This window comes from Daphnia carinata, chromosome 4 (genome assembly GCF_022539665.2).
Source record: "Daphnia carinata strain CSIRO-1 chromosome 4, CSIRO_AGI_Dcar_HiC_V3, whole genome shotgun sequence".
Taxonomy (NCBI): Eukaryota; Metazoa; Arthropoda; class Branchiopoda; order Diplostraca; family Daphniidae; genus Daphnia; species Daphnia carinata.
The window spans coordinates 6,912,272-6,937,543 of record NC_081334.1 but is presented as its reverse complement, the minus strand read 5'-3'; the positions used below and the strand labels follow the sequence as shown (position 1 = coordinate 6,937,543).

The 25,272-nt window shown below is 40.1% G+C and overlaps 5 protein-coding genes and 1 long non-coding RNA gene across 12 annotated transcripts in view; 2 read left to right on the top strand and 4 right to left on the bottom strand.

Annotated features, from left to right (window-relative positions):
- LOC130687640 (transcriptional enhancer factor TEF-1-like) overlaps positions 1-14,197 on the bottom strand; it is a 79,431-nt gene extending 65,234 nt beyond the window's left edge. Inside the window, exons 1-12 of one of the 3 annotated variants that reach the window (XM_059495137.1) lie at positions 9,407-9,625; positions 7,706-7,926; positions 7,474-7,612; positions 5,000-5,127; positions 4,812-4,859; positions 4,358-4,498; positions 4,215-4,252; positions 3,830-4,148; positions 3,602-3,664; positions 3,375-3,541; positions 3,064-3,298; positions 2,847-2,973 (exon numbers count right to left, since the gene is read on the bottom strand). In XM_059495137.1, the coding sequence (XP_059351120.1) occupies positions 2,860-2,973; positions 3,064-3,298; positions 3,375-3,541; positions 3,602-3,664; positions 3,830-4,148; positions 4,215-4,252; positions 4,358-4,498; positions 4,812-4,859; positions 5,000-5,127; positions 7,474-7,612; positions 7,706-7,926; positions 9,407-9,470 (1,677 nt within the window). In that variant the 5' untranslated portion in view covers positions 9,471-9,625 and the 3' untranslated portion in view covers positions 2,847-2,859. Of the gene's footprint in view, positions 1-1,547; positions 2,974-3,063; positions 3,299-3,374; positions 3,542-3,601; positions 3,665-3,829; positions 4,149-4,214; positions 4,253-4,357; positions 4,499-4,811; positions 4,860-4,999; positions 5,128-7,473; positions 7,613-7,705; positions 7,927-9,406; positions 9,626-14,078 lie in introns of those variants that run through there. The other 2 variants (XM_057510813.2, XM_057510812.2) reach the window with 2 other exon arrangements.
- The window catches only part of LOC130687530 (suppressor of fused homolog), a 28,972-nt gene continuing 14,425 nt past the window's right edge, over positions 10,726-25,272 (bottom strand). Inside the window, exon 9 of the mRNA XM_059495139.1 lies at positions 10,726-10,739. The gene's annotated coding sequence lies outside the window, so the exon portion shown is untranslated. The remainder of the gene's footprint in view (positions 10,740-25,272) is intronic.
- Positions 14,558-15,679, bottom strand: LOC130687663 (small ribosomal subunit protein eS10-like). The gene is made up of 5 exons (XM_057510839.2): positions 15,539-15,679; positions 15,118-15,259; positions 14,945-15,058; positions 14,707-14,886; positions 14,558-14,646 (listed from the first exon to the last, which is right to left on the bottom strand). Exons 2-5 carry the CDS (start codon positions 15,256-15,258, stop codon positions 14,605-14,607), a joined length of 477 nt encoding a protein of 158 aa, XP_057366822.1. The 5' UTR covers position 15,259; positions 15,539-15,679; the 3' UTR covers positions 14,558-14,604.
- LOC130687633 (breast carcinoma-amplified sequence 3 homolog) lies at positions 15,826-20,357 on the top strand. Of its 4 annotated transcripts, XM_057510803.2 has the most exons (9): positions 15,826-15,958; positions 16,030-16,184; positions 16,322-16,452; positions 16,524-16,682; positions 16,751-18,475; positions 18,534-18,625; positions 18,694-18,824; positions 18,891-19,073; positions 19,141-20,357. In XM_057510803.2, exons 3-9 carry the CDS (start codon positions 16,324-16,326, stop codon positions 19,578-19,580), a joined length of 2,859 nt encoding a protein of 952 aa, XP_057366786.1. In that variant the 5' UTR covers positions 15,826-15,958; positions 16,030-16,184; positions 16,322-16,323; the 3' UTR covers positions 19,581-20,357. The 4 variants fall into 4 exon arrangements, with proteins under 4 accessions (XP_057366786.1, XP_057366788.1, XP_059351071.1 ...); XM_057510805.2 differs by lacking the exon at positions 16,030-16,184; XM_059495088.1 differs by lacking the exons at positions 15,826-15,958; positions 16,030-16,184 and having other exon boundaries at positions 16,212-16,452; positions 19,144-20,357.
- On the top strand, positions 20,562-21,794 carry LOC130687673 (uncharacterized). The gene is made up of 3 exons (XR_009000214.2): positions 20,562-20,790; positions 20,939-21,094; positions 21,460-21,794. It is a non-coding gene; the product is annotated as an uncharacterized LOC130687673 (long non-coding RNA).
- Positions 21,803-24,730, bottom strand: LOC130687646 (UNC93-like protein MFSD11). 2 transcript variants are annotated; one of them, XM_057510820.2, is made up of 11 exons: positions 24,436-24,730; positions 24,211-24,328; positions 23,516-23,685; positions 23,348-23,439; positions 23,205-23,289; positions 23,005-23,143; positions 22,781-22,943; positions 22,598-22,720; positions 22,366-22,534; positions 22,165-22,300; positions 21,803-22,094 (listed from the first exon to the last, which is right to left on the bottom strand). In XM_057510820.2, exons 2-11 carry the CDS (start codon positions 24,301-24,303, stop codon positions 21,903-21,905), a joined length of 1,362 nt encoding a protein of 453 aa, XP_057366803.1. In that variant the 5' UTR covers positions 24,304-24,328; positions 24,436-24,730; the 3' UTR covers positions 21,803-21,902. The 2 variants fall into 2 exon arrangements, with proteins under 2 accessions (XP_057366803.1, XP_057366804.1); XM_057510821.2 differs by lacking the exons at positions 24,211-24,328; positions 24,436-24,730 and adding an exon at positions 23,754-23,918.

Sequence of the window (25,272 nt, the reverse complement as noted above, 5' to 3'; positions counted from 1 at the left end):
CGACGGAATGCGAAGGCCGATGGATAGAAACGGAAACCAACATTTCTACTTTGATTCTTTTTTGTTTTGTCCGTTTGAACTCCACCGACGCAATTAATAATTTCTCTTGCCCCTCCGTTTTTCGTTGACATCGTGCAGCCGAAGAATTTTTCAATATGTCTTTTCTCTAAAAAAAACTATCTTCTACTCGTATCTGACTTCTCTTCCGCTTTTCCCACTCTCTCGTAACAAAATAAAATGATCCATTTTTCAAGACATTTCTTTCATATTGTTTGTTTTCTGTTTCCGTTTTATGCTGACATCATCGGACACATTTTGCGTCGTCATAATTTTCACTGCACACACACACACACACACACATTCAAATTTCATAAAGTTAAAACTGTACAGTTCACAATGTTTTTTTTTTTTTCTTATTTTTTTTCTTCATTATTATTTTTTTTTTCGGATTTTTTTTTTGTTTTTTTGCTTCAAATTAGAGACCGGAGAGGGCAGCAGCACATGAACAAATCAAACACAAAACACACACACACACACACATACATACACATAGACAAACAAATTCATTAGTATAGAGAGAGGAAGAGGTAAGGGGAAAATTCTATTCTTTTTTATGCCAATTTTTATGTTAAACTGCAGCTGTAAACAGTTCATTAACAATTATTATTACGAGTCGTTTTGATATGGAAACGATGATATTATTTTGGTTTGTTTTCAGCACAACAGCTGCAGCCAGTTCTTTTTCTTCTCATTACAATATTCAATTTGATTGTCAATATTCCAAAACGTTTAAGTCTTCTTTTAAGTATCGGATGGCCTTTGGAATTTAACACATCAAATTTGTTACGTCACTGAAAAGAATGATACACTGACACACGAAAGAGACGAGGGATCACATGAGAGGAGTAAAACATCCGGTAAATTTTTTTTTAATGAAAAAAAAAAAAAAAAAAAGTGAGAAAACGATAGAAACTCCCGAACGAAGTTTAAAAAAAAGGGAAGATTTGAAAGAACTTCGAATCGGAAGACGTTGCCATTTTACGAAAGAAAATTTACTTAAAACAAAATTCGGCGTCTTTTTTTTTTTACTAGAATTTTAGCTCTGTTTTGTTGTTTCAGCAAAAAAATTGTTAAGAAAAGCCACGAGAAAAATAAAGAAATTAACTAGACGTTGAGATGTAAAACGCAGTTTAACAGATGAAAACTGCGTCCGTTGGTGGGATTGTGTGTATAAAATTTCTTTTTTTGTTTTAAGGTGAAAAGAAAACCGGGCCAAGGCACTGTAAGTTGCTGGACAAACAATACATACTGTACTTTTACACAGGATCAAAAAAGGAGGATGATAAATTTAGTCTAGTATCTGAATTTAAAAAAAAAAAAGAATTTAAATCATTCCAGCTTGTCTGTAGTCGTTTAAAAAAAAAAATGTAAATATTTGTTTTTAAAATTCATAAAAGGGAGAATGAAAAACGACAATTTCAAAATATTCTCAGGGATTTGATATGGCAGTACCGATATGGCGCGATTTTATTTGTTTTAATTTTCAAAAAAAAAAAAAAAAAAAAAGATTTCAAATGGCTTTATGCAAAAGGTAAAAGTGACGATTTGCGGAAGAGGCGGATGTTGGAAAAAGGAAAGAGTCTCTTGGCACGGGAAATCAAGATGAAACAAAACACACACACACACACACTCTCGCTCACGAATTATTTCTAAATGGCAGACGCACGCAATCTCGTGAAGGAAAGAGGACGGGTTCCCCCACCTCCCATTGATAATATGTCTATTAAAAATATGATATAAAAAAAAATAAGAAGAAGAAGAGGGGAGAAGACGAAGAGGCACACGCCACACATGCAAAACGTTTCATATTACATGTTATTCAATTTTTTTTTTCTTGTTTTGTTTAACGTCAGCTAAGTGAGATCTGGTATTGTCGATCATTCCCCCCCCTCCAAAAAAAATATTTAACATAAAAAAAACAATAAGAAACAAAATAAACAAAAACAACAGTTTCCGATGCGTTTTAAACCTCCCGCCAAATGAAAAAAAAAAAAATTCGCGAAAGGATAAAAATCACGTTCACAGAGAAAAAGCCGCCACTGATTGGGTTTTCGTTTACCCCCTTCTTCCAAAATATTAAAAATGAATTCTAATGTCTTTTTCTCTGCCGTAAAAAAAAAATTTGTTGAATTCAAAAAAAAAAATGTTTCACGCAATTTGCGTAGCATTGGAGCTTGGGAGGGGGGGGGAGGAGGGATTGAATCGAGGAAAAAAAAAACGAATCCGCAACACACAAGAAAATAAAACACGATAAACGAAAAAAAAAAGAGAAAGAGACAAAAAAATAAGGGCGTATGTTTGTGTGTGTATATGTACACACACACACACACACACACACACACAAAAAAACAAGAGATTTGATATCGCCTTGGTACTGGACACGGGTCTACCTACCCACACAAAACAAAACGGACCCTCCCCCTCCTCCCACAAATCTAAATTTTTTTTTTTTTAAACCTGTTTGTTTTGTTTAGTTTTTTCTCAAGAAGAAGAAAAAAAAAACTTGATGCTATAGCTGCAACGGTACGCAGGGAAAAAGAAACAACAACAACAACAAAATATTTATAATATATAAATGAAGAAAAAAGAGAGATGCCTTGGGGGGGGAGTGTTGTCTCGCTGCTCTTCCATCTTTGCTGCCATCGCGTATCACACACACACATCGCAATGTATATAATCATTTCTTTTCTGACAACTTCTTCACGATCTCCTTCGTCGATTACGAGTGCAAAAACAAAAACAGAAAGATATAAACGACCTCTCTGTCTCTCCTCTCGTGCAAAAACAGGAGAGATGTGGTCAGTCTTTCACCAACCGGTAGATATGGTGTTGGGCTCCGTGCTCCGACGTGGACACTTCAAAGACGTAGGCCACGCACTGAAGCGTCTCTTGCGTGTCCCGATTCGTCACCACCTGGTGGCAGAGAACGCACAAAAAAACAAAAACAAATGAAGATCGTTTTAAAAAAAATAATATTCAAATTGACATGAGAATGGAAGTCACCTGCAAGATGGTAAAGTTCTCGAGAACGCTGTTCATCATGTACTTTTCGGGCAAGTGCTTGAGCTTGTGGATAAAGTTGATCATGTACTCGCACATGGGCGACCGGTGGATGCGGTAGACGAAGCGGCCGTTCTCGAAGCGGGCGTACTCCGTTTCCACCTTCTCCACGACTTGTTTGCCGAACGAGCACACTTTGGTAGAACACGTGATTGTCATGTTCTCGTTGCTTTCATACCTTTACCGGACGAGTTAGGAGGTTCTTGTTTAGTATCATTAGAAAAAATTGCGGGGAAAAAAAAATGAAATCTTACTGGGAAGTGACGGCGTAAAAGGCCCCTGCATCCTCGTTGATGTTGGTGCTCAAATCAGCCCAGAATTTCACCAAGAAGAAAGCGTTCTGAGGACCTTTATCAAAAAGTTCCTTGAGTCCGCCTTTCTTCTCGGGAAACTTGTCGTAGATTTGTCGGATGTCGACCGCCTAAAATTCATTATTTATTTATACAAATCCTGCCAATGTGAAACAATTGATTTTGTTTACCTCCAACATGGGATCGGAGTAACTGGTGGCGCCCCCGATTTGAACAAACAAATGTTTGTGATACTAAAAATAAAAAAAAAAAAAAAAATGAAAGTTAAATTCAAATTGTTGATATCTCCCCTCAATGTAATCTGATAGATCTTCATGGGAAAAAAAAAATATTCTAGGCGGCAAAAGAATGCGTCCATCACGAAAAATGATGGAACGTATCAGATTACAACAACGTACCGTATCGGGATCGCGTTGCTGCTCGAGGAAGGCCGAGAATTCGACCAGCCGCAACTTGTGGGTGGCGATGGCCCGTCCTTCCCATGGCGGAGGCGGAGCAGGAGGGGTGAGACCGGCCGCCGTGGCCACTGTTGTCGCCGACGCCGACGAAGAAGACGAAGGTGCGTTGTTGTTGGGTGTGGCGGACGGCGCCAAAAGGGCCATCTCGCCGCCGCTCCCGGCGGAGCCTGTTCCACCATTCGACGTGCCGTTCCCCGATTTATTGTTGGTAGACGGGCTGGCGCCAACTGCGTAGTGTGATTGTGCGAACGGCTTGACACTATGTTCCATTTAGAAATTTAATTGAAATTTTCAAATTCAAAAAGAAAATTGATAAGAGACTTACTCTTGAGAAGGTCCGGGTTGAAGACCAGGCTGCCAAAACTGCGATAATTAAACGAGGGAATTAACAAAACAGGAAATGAATTATTTAAAAATATATATATATATACATCTGATAACAAAAAGGGCAAAGGGATTTGAAATTACCGGTGGCGGGTAAGAGACCGGGGCGGGTAGTCCTAGTCCCGAAAGACCTGTCTTGTTGTTGTGCAGTGCGCTGGCCGACACGATTTGGGCACTAGACATACTGGACATGCTCTGCAAGGCTTTCTCCTTGGTAGCTTGATCCTTTTAAAAAATAAATAAATACATAAACACATAAGAAAAAAAAAACACATTTCCCAACTGACGATGATTTTCAAAGTCCATTTTTAAAAGGCGTACCCTACGAACTCGACTTATAAGTGACACCAAAAAAAAAAGATACACGCAAAAAGAACACACAACTCAACAGGGGGGGGCGAGCATCACACACCCACAAAAAAATACAAGAACCTCAAGTTTGTTCTTTTCATTTTTCTTTTTTTTTCTGCTAGATTGAAAAAAAAAAAAAGATAAACAATTGAAAAAGAAAAACGCGATTGGTGTGCGCGTTACTAACCTGGGCCACAGAACCGTAGAGACGGAGGACTTCATCTTTGGAGGCATTCTATGGAATAAGGCCGAGAACAAACGCAAATGATTTCATTTAAAAAACAAAAACAAAAACACAACCGGGGCCAACAACTTTGAACACAAAAAGATCAAACGAGCGAGATATTTTCAAACATTTTTTTTTTTTAATGTTACCTTGATTTTCGATTGAATTTCGCGCAATTTCCTTCTGGCCAAGACTTGGATGTGCGAACTGACTTGTTTTCTCGTCCGCGTCTTGCCCGTCCGTAACTTGATGTAGCGCGCAATTAACTCATTACGTCCTGCAAAAAAACAAACAAACAAACAAAAAAAAAAACAATTGAAAATCGATGCGCACATCATTCGATGAATATTTTCGCCATGTCGACGTAAAAAGAGAAGAAGACATTTCTTTTTGGCCGCTTCTCTTCTTTAACAGGGGGGGGGGGGGGGGGGAGTTTATTTTCGAAACGGTAGGCGAAATGTGAGCCGCTCGTGTGCGGTTGAGCAAGGGGAGTTGGAAACAAACCAGCCCTCGCCGGATTCCAGGCGGATTGTTGGTTTAAATACACACACACGCGCACGTTATACGTGTAACATCCCCCACGTACTGGGCGAAAAACTCAAACTTAATGCATCTAAATATATCTATATATATTACAGACATAAAGATTCTTTCTTGTCTCCATCCGGTTTGCATCCCCCCTCTTCTTTTTTTTTTCCGGAGGGAGAAAATTGTCTCTCGATGTACTCCGCAGTTTTGGGATGTGGAATGTCTGACGGAAATTGGACGATGCAACAGCCCCCACAGACGCACAGAGAGAAAAAGAGAAGAATAGAGAGAGAGAGATAGTCGTTGTCAAGGCAGCACAGAGAGACGGAAACTTCGCCTCACTAATTGCACATTCCCGACATAGCTCAACGTCCGGAATATCGTAGTCGTAGAAAATAAAGGTGGAGGGGTAAAAGGGGGGGGGGGGGTTCTCGCAAACAGATGCGGAATTGGAAGCGGGTGCATAACTTTCTTCTATCTCCCTATTTTCGAATTCACATTTGATGGGGCATTCTAGGAAATGATGCGCATCTTCTTTTCATTTTTTTTTGTGAGCTGATCGTCTACCTGAGGAAACTGAGCCAAGTCACGTGGTTTCCGGCTAGTGACGGAAACGTGAAAAAAAAAAATCGCTACTGAAAAATAACGAAGACGGGCCAAAATGTTTTTGTTTTGTGTCCGTTTTCAAGGTTTCCGGCCCCTCTCTCTGCTTGTTTTGACGGAAAAAAAAAAAAAAAAGATTTTCGGCAGAGAATAGAAAATGCTCCATCAATGTCAAAACCCTGGAAAGAGGTTGCTGCAACTCGTACGCGTGTGTCATACGAGTCCCGATTGGCTCAAGATTGCGCCAAAAAAGAAATGTTGTGTGTTTTTCTTTTTAAAAAAACAAAAGCACATCGAAAGGAATTTTTAGTAGCCAAAAAGAATTTCAATAGAATTTTGAGATTTTTTTCTTTCTATCGTCAAGCAAAGACGCACAGAGGAAAAATATGTAGACATTCCTCGGTGAAGTGGAAGAAACAAAAGAAAAAAAAAAAAACATTCCCGTATTAAAAATAAAAATCAACTTTCAGCGCTGCCAACCCTTTTTCAAGAGAGACGCCGCCGTCGCTCAGTGGCGACATGGGCCAGTCACGTCCGCATTCACGAGAAACGGGCAACGGGGGTTTGCATTTCTTTTTTAACTAGCCCCGCACACACACAACAAAAATCAATGTCAATCTTCTTTTTTTTTTTTTTTTTTTCTCGACCTCTGCCTTCGTATCTTAAAAGCATTTTGTTTTTCAAAAAAAAAAAAAAAAAAAAGGAAAAAACCCTGGGCTATCTCAAGCGACGATTACAGTCTGCATGACAACCGAAAGACAATGCGCGTTGAGTTCAATTTCCAATTTCATCCGGATGAGTCATAAGGCACCGCCCCACACAAAAATACAAACCCCTGTGTATATGCCATCTTCTTTCCCGAAAGGCGAACAAAAACAAATTGAAAATGAAAAACAAAAAATAAAAACAAAAAAAAAAAAAACGCTGTTTGTAATGTGTCGACAGAGTTCACTGGACTGTGTGAAACGCAAGAGGAAACCCCTCCCATATTTCCGTGAAAAAAAAAAAACAATAATAAAAGAAAAATAGAAGAAAAACAATGGCGAAAGGGAGGCAGCAGCTACCCTCACCAGGTGCGGCTGGCAAGCTCCTTGTGAGGCAAAATGTCGCCGCTAGGGCTTCTAGAAACCTTGATTGCGCAAGCGTCACACCGCAATCCCAAACATACGTCGACATCCGATATCCGCGTTTGAAGCCGAACTCCTTTTTTTTTTCCTTATCTTATTTAAATTCTTTTTGGCTTCTTTCTAATTTCCCTTTTTTTATTTTCGCATTGTTATCGACTTGCAAATTTGTTTTTTTCCCTGTACGTTAAACGGGAGCAAAAAGAAATTCTATTCGTGCTCGTGTCTCTGCATGAGATTTCTACCAAAAAAATATCATTTGAGAGGGGAAATACCTGCCTCGCAGATTGAATGATGATACGCATAAAAATAGCAAGGATAATAATAAAAAAAAGAATTGGCTCCAGATGGAATTCGATCAAACTTACCGTACATCTTCCCTTCGTCAGAGAGGATGATTTTCCGCCGGCCGCATGGCGGATAAATGGCCAAAGCTTCCTGGAAGCTCTGCTCAATATCGGGACTCCAGACGCCCTCGGCATCGGCCGACGCCAAATCTTTTTCATCCTATCATCACAAGATATAAAAATGTTTCATCATTTCAAAAAAATAAATAAATAAATAAAAAAAAGGCGATAGTTTGATGAAAGCATTATTTACATCACTGGATAGGTCTTCGGGCGAGAGAGGTAACTCGCCGGCCATGTTGTGATCCACGGCGGCGTCCGTCCTGCTGGACAATGTTGTTGGCTCACGCTGGCTGCCCGGAATAGCTGCCGATGACGCAGACGAACCGCCGTACGCTTGATTTTGTTGTTGCTGCTGCTGTTGCTGCTGCCAGGAGGAAGTCAGTTTTGCCCCGCTCAACGCCCACGCCTCACCTGCACAAAATGAAAAAAAAAAAATTGTTAGAAATCGCAAGAAAAAAAAAAATGAATGACAATAATGGGACACTAGATGGAACCCCAATCGTTTATAGCATAAACCAATTGGTTCATTCCATACGATAAGTTCAAATCGATTTCTCTTGTGTCCCTTTGATGTGGCCTTTATATAAGCCCCTCTTCTATTCTTTTTTTTTACCATTGACTTTCTTTGACGATGTTCATCATCAAACGAATACAAAATGGTTGCGAGGATAAAGTTAATTGTGCAGACATCAAAGCCAAAAGGTTCTGTCGACATTATCCAGACACAGGGGAGAGACACGTACACATACAACAAGTCCTCGTCTGTGTGTAGGGGCAGGGCGATGACGCAAAAGTCTTTTCTTTACAATATATACACACACATCTTTCGGTGTGTGTATGCGTGTGCTTTAGCTTGTCTTCGGTCGGACGAGCGACGCCCGGAAACGGTGAAGCGCGTGCACCATCCGGATCGGATTCCATACCATTTTTTTTTATTTATTTGTTTGAGAAATTTCACGATTTTTTTTTTTTGATAAAAAATGTAAATAAAAAGACATGGAATAGGAGGAGCAGGTAGGACGACAATCAATGCGGCGGAACAAATCGTAGTCAAGAACTAAGATTATGTAATATCAAAAGAAAGAGTGTCTGCTCTTTGTCCAATGACTCTAACACACAAAAAAACAGGTTGCCCCACTGGAAGACAGATGACCGGATGTTTCATCAAATGCGCGTTTGAAATGGTATTCCTTTGGAGAGAGAAAAAAAATGATTCACGCGAATGACGCAAAACGGGATTGCCCAATAACACACGATACTCATTTACAGGCCTTGATTTCGAACGAGTTAGACGGGGCTAGTTTTTTTTTTTTTTATCTAACCGCTCGATCGAAACGAACGTCGAGATTCTGGAAATTGCCACACATTTTTACGTTGTCTATGAAAGAAAAAAAAAATAAATGGGGATTCCAAGAAATCGTAGAGTTTTAAGTACACGCACAAAAAAAAAACCAGTTGAGGCTTTTCGGGGAGGTGATTGCTATCTCCTTACATTATACCCCGTGTTGCATCAAAAAAAGAACTCTTGGTAAGGACTGTGTGGTTTCGCTATAAAAGTTGTTCTGAGAAAAAAAAAAAAAAAAAAAAAAAAGGGGGCCGGAAGAGCCGGAATGTTTTTTCTCGAGAAAAACACAACAATACAGCGTCCTAGTAGTTTTCAAAAAAAAAAGATTGTAGCCGCAGGGAGCGGATAAAAGTTGGGCGGGAAAAGAAACATTTCGAAAAAATGTCTTGAGGTTGCATGTCAAACAGGAGGAGGAACTTTGGTTGGTGAAAGGTGTTAATTGGCAAGGTGTGAAGACACGACAACATCCGATTTTCACAATCCCGCGCTAATTAAGATGGCGCTCGCCAAAAAAAAAACACATTTTCTCGTTTTGAAATGTGTTACCGGGACTGACGAGAGGCCAGGCTGCTGCTGCTAGTGGGGCGAACATGCGAAACGAATCCTTCATCCACAGCCCTACAAAAAATCGGGGCTCCCTTTTCTCAAAATTCAAACCCCCACAAACACACACACACACACACACAATCTTCACTGGACAAAAAAAAAATAAAATCCGTTGGCTCTTCACATTTACACTGGAACAACTAAGTAAAGCAACTGTAGGCAAAGTGGATGGATCGAATAGAAAGAGACGACAGCACCGAGACACTGCCAGCACTAGACTATTTCAAAAATGCTTCCTGCCATCCATTCCCGTCCGTTACTTCTGCTACCGACGGAGACACACAAGTCCGCACAGGTTTTTCTTTTTTTTTTTTTTGTGATACCGGAGAGAAGAGCGGCGGATAGTACACACACAGACAGAAGCCCAGGAATGTTATAACGTAGAGAGAGAGAGAGACAGGACTTTTGGGAAAAATTCATCGAATTCAGTTGAGGGGGAGGGCACAGTTGCAAACGGGGGATGTAGTTGGGTCCACAACAACACACACAGAAGAAAAAACTTTGTTACTAGCTCTCTCTCTCTCTCCCCTCCACCTACCCCACCCAAACGAGGGGGAAAGAGGAGGAGGTTTTTAAATAAAAAAGAAGATTTTGGCGCCCCCTCAGGTAATAACCCAACTCCTCCTTCTTAAGTTCCCTCCTACTCTCGCTTAAAGAAAGAGACCCCCCTCGATATTTAACCCCTAAGTTCTCATTCTCTCTCGGCCGTCTATTCTGCAGAATTGTTCAACTCGAAAATAAAAAGCCAAAGAGGGGCAAACGTATTTTCAAATGTCTACTGCAGGTAGAAAACATGCGAAGATTAACACGCGCTCTGATGAGCAAAGACCCCAACGTCTTTTCCATCCACCGAAAGGGTTTTTCTTCTTCAACTTAAAAAATTCAATGTGATCAATGACCTCCTTTCGACACACACAAAAAGAACGGGACAACATCAAAAGAATAAAAAAAAGAGATTTTTTTTTTCAATGATGAAGGGGTTCCCCTTATTTTGTTTGTCGCTCGCTTAATGAGCCTATCAAGCGTATTTCATCTTTTGTGTGCGCGTAGTACTACGTGTTTCTAGACGCACAGACAGACGACGAAAACATACACAAGAAAAAAAGTTTGTGTGCCGGAAGATGTTTTTATATATCAATACAATCCGTAGCTCATTGTCGCCCATCACGTAGTGGGAGCAAAAAAAAAAAAAAAAAAAAAAAAGTGGGGGGGAGATCCCTCCCTGCGGCGCACGGACAATCTCTTAATCCATCAGAGCGAGAAAAACAACCGTCTCACATTTTCGTCAGAGAATTTTTGGTTGTGAAAAATAAAGAAAAGGGAAAAGAAAGAATTGTCTATAGGTCACGGGAGGAATAAACAAGATGTCATTCACGAAGCCGGTTTTTCTTGTCACTAGTACAAAATATGAGATCGTTTGAAAAGACGATGTTGACTGGTCACTTTGGCATCGCAGATGATGTAGACCGATTAAGTTTATATTGAAGAAGAACCTTTATAAAAACGAGATGTTTATCGATATCTTTTTTTTTTTAGAGAACAAAACGTGCTCGCCATTGTTCTTCTTTTTGTGCGGACTGGTTTTTCTTTTTTTGTTTTCGTCCCCTTTCAGTTGGAGGACCCCGCACTAATCCATCGATCCTTGTCCAACAGGTTTCAAATGATTTTTTGTTTTATACATTTCTTTATCTAATTCCTAGACAATCGATCAATAGTTGCTGTACGCATTTTGAATAATATCGTATAGACCATTTCCATCGCTTTTTTAGCTCCAGGTTCTTTAGGCAAATTTGATTTTTTGATGAGGGTGGAGGGGGGTAAACAAAGTTGGTGTTACGCTCCAATAGATGGGGTTTGACCCCCTCAAGTCTAACAAAAAATTTTTTAAATAAAAAAATTATTTATATCCCTCGTTGTGTGATTATTAAAAACGAAGGGAAAAAAAAGCTTTTTAGGTTGTGGTTGGGAAAAAGAAATATAATAATAATAATAATAATAATAAAAAATGAGGGGGGGGGGAGTCTTTTGACCCGAAACGTATTAAAGAATAGAAAGAGAAACGGTGCATTTGAATACACGAGCTGCTGCTGTTGTGGGGAGTTCTCTGTCAAGGTGAGATCGCCTCCAGCTTCCCAACAGGTACACAGGTACACACACACACACACACACATACACACACACAAAAAGGGTCTTCTGGTGTGCTGAGGGTCGGTTAGGTGAGTCGGTGGGTACGTATATACATACAAAAAAAAATGTATATGTCTAGTCCCCCCCCCCTTCCTTCTTTGGCTGCTGCCATCGCCTGCAGCTCTGTTGAATTGGACAAGGTGGACCTCCCCTTCCACCTCTTCCTTCTTTTCGTTTGTACACGACACATAAGAGGAACCCAGCGAAAAAAAAAAGCTTCTCCTTCTTCTTTTCCCTGCAGGTAAAGATTTCGAAAGAACGATAAAAAAAAAGCCCAAAAGTTTTAGAGAGGGTGCAGTCCAGTATGGACACACCTGATGGACGGCGCCATCCTCCTAAAAAAAAAAGATCCGCAAAATAAGATTTTTTCTTCTCTCGGGTTGTAGGCAAATTTACAAAAAAATAGGGGGGATCGATATCGAAAACAAGGGGACGTTATTCATCACCAGAGATTATTTGCTATGTACACAAGAGTTTTTTTTTTTTGCCCTGACAAAACCCGCCTCCCAAAAAGACATGTGTCTCTGTGATGTAACAAGAGGAAAAAAAAAGCCGAGCACGTCTCTTGTTCTATTCTCGTATTTTACATACACACACACAAGCAACCACACGTCATTGCAATACGAGACGCCGCTGGAGGGTCCGTCCTTTTTTTTCTGATTTAAAAAGAAAAGGAGTCCAGTAAAAAGAAAAAACAAGGAGCCCCGGTAGCTAGCAGCCTCCCGACAAATTTCATCATCAAACGGTTGACCGTGAACTAATCAAGGTCTACCATATCTTTTTTTTTTCTCCTACCATTTTAAGTCAAACATTTTTTTTTTTGGCTGCTACGACCCAATGTCTCGTGTCTCGGTAGAAATTGAGATTTCGAAACGTGTTGCATGCAACATGAAAAATGACGTCACGTAGTTATGATGACATCAGTGAAACGATACAAATGATAAAAAGGGGAACCTTATTTTTTATATAAAGAGATAACGTACACGCTACTATCATTTAGTGATCTTGCGAGATCGTCGACAAGATTTCTCACACATTTTAAACACACAAAGAGAAAATTTCAAAGATGTAGACCGAGAAGCTTTGGTGAATGATCAAACAACAGGTGCTCAAAAGAGCATAGACGTCGTTTTTTGTTCAAAAGATCAAACGAAAAAAACCAACTCGTCAACTCGTCTTTGTCAGATTTTAATTAGAACAAAAGAAAAACCCGTTCTTTTCTTTTAACTAGATATTGAAAATAAAAAATGATTTCCGGAAACACGCACTGAGAGAGAGAGAAACTCGTTTGTGTATATTGATCCTATTTGACCTTTTAAAGCTTTTTTTTTTTTTACTTATGTCTGCTACGTTTGATAATGACGTCACATTTTTCTAAGACACAAACTCTCTATCTATCTCTCTGTGTGTATATGTTTCTAAATTTAAACCAGCGTCTAGCTCAACGTGACGCCAGATGCGCTCTGTAGAGAAGCCGACGGCGACGCTGGCTCAATTTTTTCTTTCTTATATAGAAACAAGAAGTTGATATTTTTTCACGCACGAATGTTTTTGAATAAAACTACAAGGAGCGCCAGATAGTAAAAAAAAAAAAAAAAAAAAAACTCTTAACAAATCTGTGAGTGTGTGTGTACAAAAAGGAAGTTTTTTTTTTCTTTTCTATTTGTTATGCGTCCAGTAGTAGGGAAAATCGAGTGGTGGTCAATGGCCACCGGCGCGGGTCACGTTCAAGCCCCCGATGTTCAACAGTCGGCCAGCAACAGGTCGTGGCCTTGGTTCAACCCCTTTTTTTCCTTTCTACCCAGAAAAAAAAAGGAATAATCATCATAACATCAAAGAAAAATCTCTTTTGCTTTCCCCCCTCACTTATTTTTTCCCCCTTCAAGAAAGTAAAAAAGAACATCAGAGGGGGTTAAAATATGGACAAACACCCCCGTGTCCACAAGACCCTTCTTTCCCCTTTTTTTTTCCATCGACTTTTTAACAACCCTGTGGTAGTTAAACGTAGAAATACATTTAGAAAAAAGAAAAAAAGGAAAATTTCACGAGAGCCCTTCAAAATGGCGCGTCAGAGAAAAGAAAGAAGAAATGTCACAGAATAAAATGAGTTTTTTTTTTAAGGTTTCAGACAAAGACGTGTGTGTGTGTCTGGATCGGTTGGTCAGAAAAAACATTACGACACACGAACGAACGAACGAACGCTGGATTTTGTGTTGCAGCATCCATTGGTGACACAATTCACCGATAGAGGGCTACACGAGCCTCGAGAGAACATACACTAGACGAGGCACGCCAAGTATGCGAGGGATTTTTTGCCAACGGTTTCCCGGGCTCTTGTGTATGTCGCGTCGGTCGATAGTTTCGAGTCACTCTTTTCGAAAAATCGCTTTAACTCACAATGTGCACACCTTTCGAGAAGACTTACCTATTGAATTGTGGTCACTTTGGTGTATTCCCCTATGCAGTGGCGTCGAAAACACTTGGAAAACGAGTAGAAATAACTTTTTTTCCCGTACGCCAAATAAGTTGTTGTGGGAGAGTCGTGGGTTGTGTTTCGCTGCGGCGAACGGTGGGACTGACGCTGGTATGCTAGAAATGCACAAAGAATTTCAAGACTGACGGGAGGCAGGGTACAGCCCACACCAACGCGCAGGCGCGGCGACCGTGCTGCTACCTGGTGGCTTCTACGTCACGCGCTCCGCCTTTCGTACATTCCATGCCATCTACCGCTAAAAATAAGAACTAATCTTTCGAGCTGCGGAAAAAATCAACCCACTACTTTCAGATTTTTTTTTACCACCTTACATCACTATTTTTTGGACTTATACGTCCATATTTAGCCACCTAATAGGTTATCACACAAATACAAGATGCCTCAAAATAAAATAACGAAAACGAAAAAACTGATGGTCGAGGACAAGTTTATTCAACCTCCCTCAAAAATTACACGTTCATTGGGGTGCTGATCCACGACCGCGTCCATATCCGCCTCTCTGTATAATGCAATATAAGTGACTACACATTTTTAAAAATCCATTTACGAATAAACTTACGAATTCCAAGTTGGGGTTGGCACCAGCTCCAACATCAGCTTTCTTGTCACCACCAGCTGGGGCCGAACGCCTGTAAGCGGTACGATCCTCTGACAGTTTGGAAGCCTCTGGCCTGGCTGCAGCGGCCGCTCGTGGACGAGCAGACTCAGTCCTCTTGGGCTTCAGAGTGGCTGGGACAATCTAACATGCAAACAGTTTAGAAGCTACATCCAGCAAAATAATGTCAAGCAATCATTACCTCTGGGGGTAGATGGAGATAGTCCCTCAAGTACTGGATACCCTCGTTGGTAAGGTACCAGTAGTAGTGGCGCCAAGCAAACTGTTCAGTGACATAGGCACGAGACTTCAAAGACTGCAAATTGGGAATAAACAATCAGTAAAATAGTTTTCTTCAAACAATAAATGACATACCTGAAGGGCCTTCATCACATGGAGGTTAGGCACATCAATCTCGGGGTGCTTGGCGAGATGGGTATCCTTCATCGCCACAAGAACTCCCTCCTTGAAGAGGTATTCATAGATGAGGGCACGGTGCCTTTTTGGCATCAACATTCTAAAAGGAACACACAGAATTATAGCACATAGTTAAAATACAAATGCTCACGACTAATAATAACTAAAAATGACAGAAGCCATTTCTCGAGTTAGACCGCTGGTCACACACTCAAGTTGCAATGGCAAAAACATCGTTCAATACAATTTAGAAATTGGGTACTTCTATTTAATATCACACAAAACGAAGTAAGAGAACCGAAATTGGGTTCTAAGGCTTGATAACATAAAGGATGTTTAAAATAAATAACGATTCAAAGTTAGTTTCCATCAGACTTACTTGACAGTATTCTATAGGCTGAAGAACGACGACGAAAGAACCCAAATGCAAAGAGAGAAAATCGTAGACGACGCGGAATGGAAGCTTTTCCGCGCAAATCATGAAAGAAGACTACTGCGCTACAACTTTTAAATTTTACATTTAGAAATAAATTTATGTTTTCAAATTGAATGTCCTTTACAAGTTTTAAAAATTTTAATCAGTATAGTATCAGTTAAATTTTTTTATTAATACGCAATTTTTTTTCGTAATTATTCAAACTTGCATACGCCCCGACTGGGACAATGAAAAACAGACTCAGCTGTTTCCCGTAAACAAGCTGCAGACTAAGTCGTAGAAAAAAAATAGGTAAACTTTAGGTCATCGACTGTAAAATCATTGTATTTAGTTTCTGGGAGATAGTGTCCTGCCCAAACTCAGGTAAGGATTTCACAATAATCTACCCTTTGTTCTTTTTCAGTTTTAAAGACAAATTTGTTTTCAATTCTTAGTTAAAATAATTCGTCGTCATTCTCATTTGGATATTCCTCGTCAACAAATCATTTTCTTTGTTGTTCTGTTTTTCTATTGACCTACTCCCTTGATTTGCTTATCGCACTTAAACCTCGCCATCATCTTCTGACTATTGCTATTTTGTTGTTGTTGGGTGAGTTAAGAGTCCTCCATTTCAAGCCATGTATTGAAAATTTAGGTGGTTTGCAGGAATATATATCGAGAGAGCAGAAGAGACACTCTCTACACTCGGAAACTGTTTTTCAGTCAGTCTCTCTTCTTTATACTCAGAGATGTCTGCCAGTGAGTCCCCACAGCGTCGCCTGAGTCGCCCAATTGGGCTTACTCTCAGGCCAGAATCTGTTGCCGAGAAGTCTTTCATGGAGAGCATGGCAGGATTCATTCATGAAGTGGTCCCACAGGTGGTACTAACATTTTATTTATTTTTTTATTTTTTTGTATTTCGAATAAAACCTTTTTCTTTGAGATTCAGGCGTATGGAGGCTGCCACACTGCTGGAGAAGCATCAGACCCAATCTTGTGGGCAAAGATTGAGCAAATGGATGGCGGAGTCTGCCATTCTCAGAGTTCCATCTTGCACAAGACCAATCTACCTCTCTTGCTCGTATTGGGCTTTAACACAGGAGTTCAGGTAGCAGAGTTCTGTGTATGCAATTGAAATCAAAAGTAAAAGATTAACTTTTCCCGCCATGTGCGTAGATGTGGACTATACAAGCATCTGGAGAGGCTCAAGAGATTCTCTCGTGGAATGTAGGACCAATTAAGGTGTTCCGCTTACTGCCCGATCCAGTCTTGAACATATCGGAAGATCTCTACGCGACCAAACGTCCGATTGTGGCAATAAGCGAAAGCACTGGTCCTGCTTCGCAACTACATCCAGTGACATTCGTATCTCTCCGTACGGGAGAGCAAGTCAAAATTATTCGCTTCAAAAATCCCGTGGCGGATATTTTAGCCAATCGTCGTACAGTAGTGGTTACTTTCCCCGAGAAGGTGGCCGTCTTCAGCAGTACTACGTTCGAGGATCAAGTAGTATTGACTCATTGCTACCCACCGAGCTCGAGTCCTTACTCGAACCCAGTCGCATTGGGGTCACGTTGGCTGGCCTACGCCGAGAAGCGCCTTCTTTCAATTCACCGATGCGGAGGTGGCTTCGAGGGCGAAGGCATTCAGTCCTACACGGCCACCGTCATCCACGCGGCCAAGAGCTTGACCAAAGGACTTAGAGAATTTGGCGAAACGTTTCTTACTGGCCAACGGAACGTTTCTTCATTGCCGTCTACATCCTCTCAACAGGGACCTCAACCAGGTGTAGTGACGGTTATCGACCTGGAAGGAGTAGCTCGTGGAGAAGTAAATCTACGAGATGATGTTGAAGGCGTAGTGGCCCATTTCGTTGCTCATGCCAACCAGGCCATTAGTTATTTGGCCTTTGATCCATCAGGGACCCTGCTCTTCACAGCTGATAGACAGGGCCATAATTTCCACATTTTTCGGTTGCATCCAGCACCGTGTGGTACTAGGCAAAGTGCCGTTCACCATCTGTACACTCTCTACCGAGGTGATACGACGGCTCGTGTTCAAGACGTGGCCTTCGCCACCGACTCACGTTGGGTGGCCGTAACAACCATGCGTGGCACAACGCATGTTTTCCCCATCAGCCCGTACGGCGGATCGGTGGGAGTGCGGACGCATACATCTCAAAGAGTGGTGAACCGCCTAAGTCGATTTCATCGAAGTGCCGGTCTGGATGATACGCCTTCATCAGGTCGCAGTAGTCCCGTCCTTTCTGCTTCGCCTAGCAATAGCCGCCCTCAAGAATCAACCACCCTCTTGCCCTACCCCAATTCACGCCTGCCACCATACCCTCATCCGACAGTTGTTGTCCCGCTAGTGCAATTGCGCTCGTCTTTCATGGGAGGAACTACTGGAAACCGTGGAGTACCTGCTTCTCCAGCTCTTTCTAACGCTCGCAAGTTTTCAGACTTGGACGACGGCACGGGAGTTGTCCGCGTCACCTGTTGCTTTGCTCCTCCAAGAGGAGCTGTACCACTTGCAGGTCACGCTTTGAATGTGGCCAATTCAGCCGCTCACCGAGATCGTCTTCAACGACGTACCGCTGAATCGCTCTACGTCATGTCGTGCCACGGATCACTGGTGGAATATGGACTTGAGCCTCGTTTGGCGGCCGGAATTCCACGCGAAAAAGTTTGCGATAAGAGTTCGATCGAGCTGGACATTGTCCCATTAGCTCAGTGGCCTATACACCGACCACTTTACAATGCTGCAGATCTTCCACCTCCTCTAGCATCGAGCATCCTTTCATTGATCACCAACGGACCTGAAACGGATGATAAAAATGAATCGCCTTCAGCTAGAGTACCTTTATCCGGCAAAGAGATGCAGGAAACTTGGCTAGCACATGTACGTTAGTATTCTACTTTACCTTTTAAAGTGTTATTGTAACTTTGTTTGGGTGTAGGTTGAAATCAACACACATGCCGGACCTCACAGGAGGCTTTGGATGGGCCCCCAATTTACATTTAAAACACTTAAACGAGACAGCACGTGCAAGTATTCACCAGATAAATTTTAACTTAAATAAATTATTTACCAATAATGCGCCTATTTCAATCAAATAGTCTTGCTGAGATCGAGGCATCAGATGTTGATATTTTGACACGACCAGCCCGCTCAAACCCAGTAAATATGCCTGACAAGAATGAAATGCCAATTCAAGGACTGCCGGTGATCACTGGGGAAGGCTCTGCCAGTAATTTAGAGAAGAATTCAATTTGGTGCAACAAAATTCAACAAACGGTTTCTGTTTACGTTATAGGCAGTTACGAGCAATCCCCAAGATTTCTAGCAGGTTGTGGAAGAGAGCGCTATAGCACTCGTCGCTGCGATTCAGAGGGTTCCATATCCGACATGGTCCCCAAAGTTGAAGTGGAATTACAGTTGAAAGAAAATTTAGCAGACGCAATGCAAGAAATGCCGTCAACAGGATCTCATCTTCCCGGTACGTAACTGAATGCAAGTTGAATCTTGAACACTTTGAAATGCAGCTTTAATTTTGTTGCCTGTAGAAGATGATGGCAGTGAGCGTCGCACTCATTATTTCATGGATGATGATCGTGTCAATTGGCCTCAAACATCTATATCCTCGTCGAACCCACCGGCATCGCTCAATAATGACGAGGATCTTCTGGATTTTGAGCTGGAAAGTGAGACATGCTTGCGGTCACCTCCATTGCCCCCGCGGTTTACCATTGACTCTCTAAATCGTAATTCTTCGGCGATCAAGGACACTTCGGAAGTGTCTAGGGTTGACAAAGACTACAGCTTCTTTGCCAGCGATGAAGTCGTCAGTGGCTTGTCGGTCGATGTTGCCTTCTTTCCCGACGCGTCGCGAAGTGCCGGAGAAAGTAGTTCTAACGAAGAAGATATAGTGACTGTCCCCACTTGCGAACAGGACGGTTCTCGCTCTGATCGCAAAAGTAAGAAAAATCGTAAAAAGAAGAAGTGAGTACGGTCTTTCTGCAGGTCGGTTGTTGTACTCTATTTTCGGGTTTTCTCTGCGTGTGGTTCCAATTAGGTTTTCATTTTTTTGTCCTTCGCGACTCCATCAAGTGAGACATAGCATGACGCGGAAACTTCTTCTTTATTCTGCTCGTTGTTACACGCCTTTTTTTATTTCTTGAATATATTATTCAGCCATGCATCAGAAGGTAATTCGTATGATTTGTCATACGCATTATTAAGGAAAAGACAAAAAAAAACGCAATTTTTAGTCTCCTTATCAGTTTCTTCGTTTTCTCTTGTTAAATGCGTATTTGCAGGTGATGCGTAGATGTGAGCTCTTGGTGCAGTGTCCAATTTTCAATCAGTCGCAAATAGCGATTATCGCTAGTTTTCTAGCTAACCCACAATAACATATTTTTAGTAGAATAGACTTGTCATTGCACCAATCTCTTGTCGGTAGATCTCAATCATCTCACCGCATCTTTGTGCTTTAAGAAAACGGTATAGGTAAATAATCATCTAACACACAATAAGCCTCAATAGCAAACACCTGCTGACCTTTAACTGTTTACTCGCTTGATTATCCGAGCGTGATATATCATTGATCGATGCCCATCGCTCGTCTTCAACCTCATTTCTCCATGGGCTGTTATGAAGAAATCATTCAAAAATATACATAGTTCATTCATAACATACCGACCACATAAACACTGGAGAACTTTCTGTCACGTTGATGTGTATCGTTGAACGAACGTCAATACAAATTCATTTCGTGCTCAAATATCTTTTCGTTACTCAATGTTTTTGATAGTTTAATATTACATTACCGTAAATTTGTGTCACCCAGTAAGTGTCCTAAAGTTCTTAAGTTTTCCAGTAAACCAAGCCTGATAAGGGTAGCGTTGCCAGTAAATATCAACAAGTGAAGAATATCTAGAAGAAAAATAAAAATTAGGCAATTTGAACATCCAATATATAACATTAAACATATAACGTGATTAAAAAAAACTAGCTTTGCATCTAGATTAAGTAAAAATATAAAAATGATTTCAAGTTTATCGCCCGAGACCCGTGAACTGGTGTAAATCGTAGACAAAATGAAGCCTTGTCATAGCAATCGAGGGATGAAATCTAAAACATCAAATTAAGTGGCGAATTGGTCCCGGTTGAAGTCACCGAATAAAAATTGCTGTGGACAGTATATCTATCACAAGGTAACTAAAATCAATTAGTTCTAATACTGAAATAAAAATAGGAGCTAGACAAACTTGGAAACCTATGGAATAACATACTTCGACTGACAACTGAAATTGTTGTAGCTATAATGTTGAAACAGAATATTATCTATTCTGTATTATCTAGGTTCCAGGAAGTGTGAATGTAGGCAACTCAGTTCTACATATGATGCAGCCAGTAGCTACAATTTGCTGAGTGTTCTAATCGTGAAAAATATTAACCATCTTAATAACATGTAACAGAAATACAAACCAAAACAAAATCAGCGTCAACACTTTCAAGGTAACTGTAAAGTTATTCATGATCTGAGATGGTGATCATTTTAGCCTAGACTAAAATCATTCACAAAAGTTATTTGTATATATATCACTGTCTTATACTGCACACTTAGTGAAAAATTTGACTATGTCTAGAATACTAAAGTTCGATCACTCTTTGTCTGTGTGAGTGCCTTTTTAGAATCTACTGTTATTTTAATTGGGTAAGTTTGACTGATAGCTGAAGCTTGGCTAATGTGTTTACAAAGAAATATGTGAAACCAGTTCAACTACAAATAGATATGAATAATTATAAAGGAATACTCTTTTCTTACTTTATTTGTGTGCTTGAGCTACACTTGAAGCCAATAAAAATTTCCACTCTCTTAGGTCACTTGGTTTCCAGCCAAAGGCTGAACTTCCAATGAAGTCCAAGCATACTATCTTTTTTTTTTTGTCATGGTGTTTGTGCAGAAAAGAGCCAACAATTACCTTCAATACAGCTAGAGGGAAGATTCTACCGAGATTAAGTGGAAGTCATGCAGGGAACGAGCTAAACTTTTTAAAGATTTCACCACTGACAAGATTTTACCACGTGTTCATTCGATTTTCTCGGTCGTACGGTTTCTAAATCCCGACAGCATTCTGTTGTATCTTTTTTTTCAACTATACTTCTGTTCTTAATAAAAATTTAGAAGGCAGTTAAGAAATGGGTTCATTTCAAACTCCGCTGTTTGCATAAAATATGTGTATTACATCTTTTTAAAAATCCAGTTTCCGTCTCATCAGCCCTCACCATTAAAAAAAAAGTTAGAATCTGAATGTAACATAATTTAATCAAATTCCTTATCGACTGCGGAATCGGGATTACTCGTCTCTATCAAGTGCGCTTTCTTATAAACACTGCGCCACTCGACAAGCCAAAAACAGATTGTTCCAGCGAATAACAAAACTCCAATTATTATCAACTGCGGATGGATTCCTATGTATGGGCTGTAGAAAAAGCTAGCAGCAGACGCCAATGACTGGCAAAACAAAAAAACTCTGATTACTTTTAAATTCTATTAATTATTCATCAAAGAGCATGCTGATTACCGAAACGAATTTGAATAGCGCAAATGCTGGCGCACTATCATTTGGGTAAATGCCTCCAAGAATACTATAGACTTGCGTATTGAAGCAAGCATCACCAAAAGCTACCAGGAAACTGCTCAAAATGGCTAAAAATGAACTGCAATATGGAGTGGGAATGAAATATTACCAGGAATTTAATCTAAACCAATTTATAAATAGTACCTGCTTGTAATGAATGCAGTGTCAGTAGTATCCCCGAAGGGAGCATTATCTGGAATGTTGAGGAAGATGATAAAGAAGCCAACGGCCTGTGTTAGAAATCCAGTAAGAATAATCGGATCACGGCCATATCGAACAGTTTTTGATCCAAGAATTCCAAACAGGGCTCCACCTTTAAAGATTAACAACTTTTAAAATACTAGCAAGACGATATACAGTAGCAAAACAATAGTACCTGCAATTTCACCGACACCAATGAAAATTCCTGATAAACCAACCAGTCGTTTACTGTCTTCAAATTCGAGCGTAAATCCAATACTTGAGCTGTAGACGCCACTTAAAAAGGAATACTCGATACCTGAAATATTTATATTTAGATCAGTTTAAATTATAACTTCTTAAATAATGTTTTGATTACCAATATAAAAGAATGCGACGGAAAGAAGACCCATATCTTTTGTGAAAAAGAGTTTAATTGATCTTAAAAATGCATCCAATGGGCCTTGAGTAGGCTGTGCTCCGCGAGTTGCCACGGCTCCATCATTGGATTTCGAATTTCTGGATGCATCGGAATCTTTCATCTGAAATTAAGTTGAAGGTGAATAACTTACAAAATCCGGAAAACGTATCAAAATTGATTACCGCTGGTAATACAAGGACCAATAAGAGTCCTAGCGTGCCAACTACCAACAAAACACCGTACAAAATGGTACGTGTTCCCTGATCGATTTGTTCTCTTCCTTGGAACAAAAAGAAAACGAACAAATTTCCGAAGAGAAAACTGCGACACAAATAATCGTGAATACGAAGCAAGATTAAGTCAAAGTATTTTTGATCTCAACCTGCATTGGAAAACTGCCCAAAATACACCGGAATTTCTGGAAATATTGGTGCCATCGGAATTAAGCGTTAAATAGTTTCCCTGTCCTGTAAAAGAGTGTAATATTGTACCCATTCTTGCCAATAACACACACAATTAGATTACCTGTCCATATAAGAGCCGCTCCAAATCCGAGGAGAGCTGAACAGGTGTAAAGAGCCCAACTTTGCTGTAGAAAGAAACTCGCGATATAAAGCCTAGACAAAAAAAAAAATAATAATAAAAATTAATATATGATTTTTTAAATCGCTAAATCTTTTATCCGGTTATTACGAGTAAAAGAAACCTCCAACTAGCATAGACCATTTTGGTCCAATGACGGAGATGATAGATGGAGAAATCCAGTTTGAAATGGATAGGACTGCATAAATGATGGCAAGACTAGTGAAGCCATCCGCTTTGAAAGTTGGATCCTCTTGAGTTATGCTTTTGATCACTGTTTGCTGTTGCAGAGAATTTTTGTTTGTTTAAGTCCAGAGGTTTGTTACATTTCAAGGGAAATCGATAACACCTAATCTTATTGGGCATGTCAGTAGGTCATTGACTCATCTCCCGCCGCCTTTTTGATCTGGTTTCTTTACGCTAATCTATTGATATCTGTTTTAATAACACATTTTCACGCTTCTCTGTGTGACCTCCACTCGTAAAATGAGAAAATTTCCCGCACGACAAAAATGGAATGGAACTAAATTATGAATAGAATTTGACTGGAAGGTAAGTTGTAACCTTTCTTCACCGGCTAGACAACTGGTTTATAGAAGTGCTGAACTAATTGCAAACAACTTTCTTTTTCCTTTAGGCTCTATTCCATGTGCTTTTAAGGAGGGAAAAGTAGCATGCAGAAAACAGTATTAAATTTGAAAATTTGAATCAGTAATTTTTTTGGATTGGTTCCATATTTATTAAGTATACTAATGGTCCCAGCCTACCACAAAAAGGGTAAGAATAGTGTGTTCATTCCAACATACCTGAATGTTGCCCATTGTCTGGAATGCTGTAAAGATCAGCATAAAAGCCAATCCCAGGATTATGACATTGATAAACTTCCTATCAATTTCCATTTTGATGTTTGCCGGAAAGTGACACCTAAGACAAAACTAGAATTAGCTAAAATTTGCAAGCTCATTTGCTGATCTTTTGTAGCACAGGGGATCATCAAAATTTGGATTTTAATGGTATGGTATATTACTAACCAGACAGAAATGAAGAGGTCACAAGAATTAAATTAGAAAGAAGAACACTTGTTACTGATAATGGAATGATTGTGTGGAAAGTGATGAACTCGAAAGGAAATGTATGTAAAAATTTAAGCCACTACTTGGGAAAAGCAGAGTAACTCGATGTCGATAAGTTACAATCGTCTCTTACTCTTCGCTAATCCTACTGAAGCATTCGGTTTACTTCTTAGCATTTTGGGAGAACCGGAGGACAACTTTCACTACGTCTCTCCCGCAACACCAAAACAAATGTCAATTATGTTTTGAAAGCCTGCCCTCTATTACCATTTAGTGAAACTATTTTTTTTTGCATAGAATTTTACGTAACTTAAGATTTTTTCCCAGGCACTCCAGAGTCCAGATATGGACAACGCCGAAAGAAATTTTCGATATAAGTTTTGTTTTCATAAACATACTGCGCATTTCGGTGACCTCTATTTCGAGAGCAACGCCCCCATCGTTGTTATCCCACCGGATATTTTTCATTGACATTGATATTTCCTTTATTGAATATCACCCGTTAACGGGAGATGTTAAGAAAGATTACCGTACATTTGTTTAAATATTTAATTAGAATTTGTATCGCTAACAATCAAAAGTAACAGTTGGCTGACAATCTCTCAATACGTCCGTATAGGAAAAAATTGTTTGGCAAGAATAAAATTTGTTTATATTGCATGGATGGTGTTTTTTATTCGTAATTTTACATCTTCAAATAACAAATAAACGTACAAGTTTGCAATGTTTAAAAAATTGGCGGGTTGGGTTCATGGATTTGCATCCTTGGAACCTCTGGTGACGAAATCTTGAAGT

Coding starts and splice junctions, on each gene's coding strand:
- LOC130687646 (XM_057510820.2), bottom strand. CDS start 24,303: ATGGAAATTGATAGGAAGTTTATCAATGTCATAATCCTGGGATTGGCT. Junction 22,944..23,004: donor TGGTCCTTGTATTACCAGCG/GTAATCAATTTT, acceptor ACTTAATTTCAG/ATGAAAGATTCCGATGCATC. Junction 22,095..22,164: donor CGCTATTCAAATTCGTTTCG/GTAATCAGCATG, acceptor TTGTTTTGCCAG/TCATTGGCGTCTGCTGCTAG.
- LOC130687633 (XM_057510805.2), top strand. CDS start 16,324: ATGTCTGCCAGTGAGTCCCCACAGCGTCGCCTGAGTCGCCCAATTGGG. Junction 18,476..18,533: donor AGGAAACTTGGCTAGCACAT/GTACGTTAGTAT, acceptor GTTTGGGTGTAG/GTTGAAATCAACACACATGC. Junction 18,626..18,693: donor AAACGAGACAGCACGTGCAA/GTATTCACCAGA, acceptor TCAATCAAATAG/TCTTGCTGAGATCGAGGCAT.
- LOC130687663 (XM_057510839.2), bottom strand. CDS start 15,258: ATGTTGATGCCAAAAAGGCACCGTGCCCTCATCTATGAATACCTCTTC. Junction 15,059..15,117: donor ATGTGATGAAGGCCCTTCAG/GTATGTCATTTA, acceptor CCCAATTTGCAG/TCTTTGAAGTCTCGTGCCTA. Junction 14,887..14,944: donor ATCTCCATCTACCCCCAGAG/GTAATGATTGCT, acceptor TTTGCATGTTAG/ATTGTCCCAGCCACTCTGAA.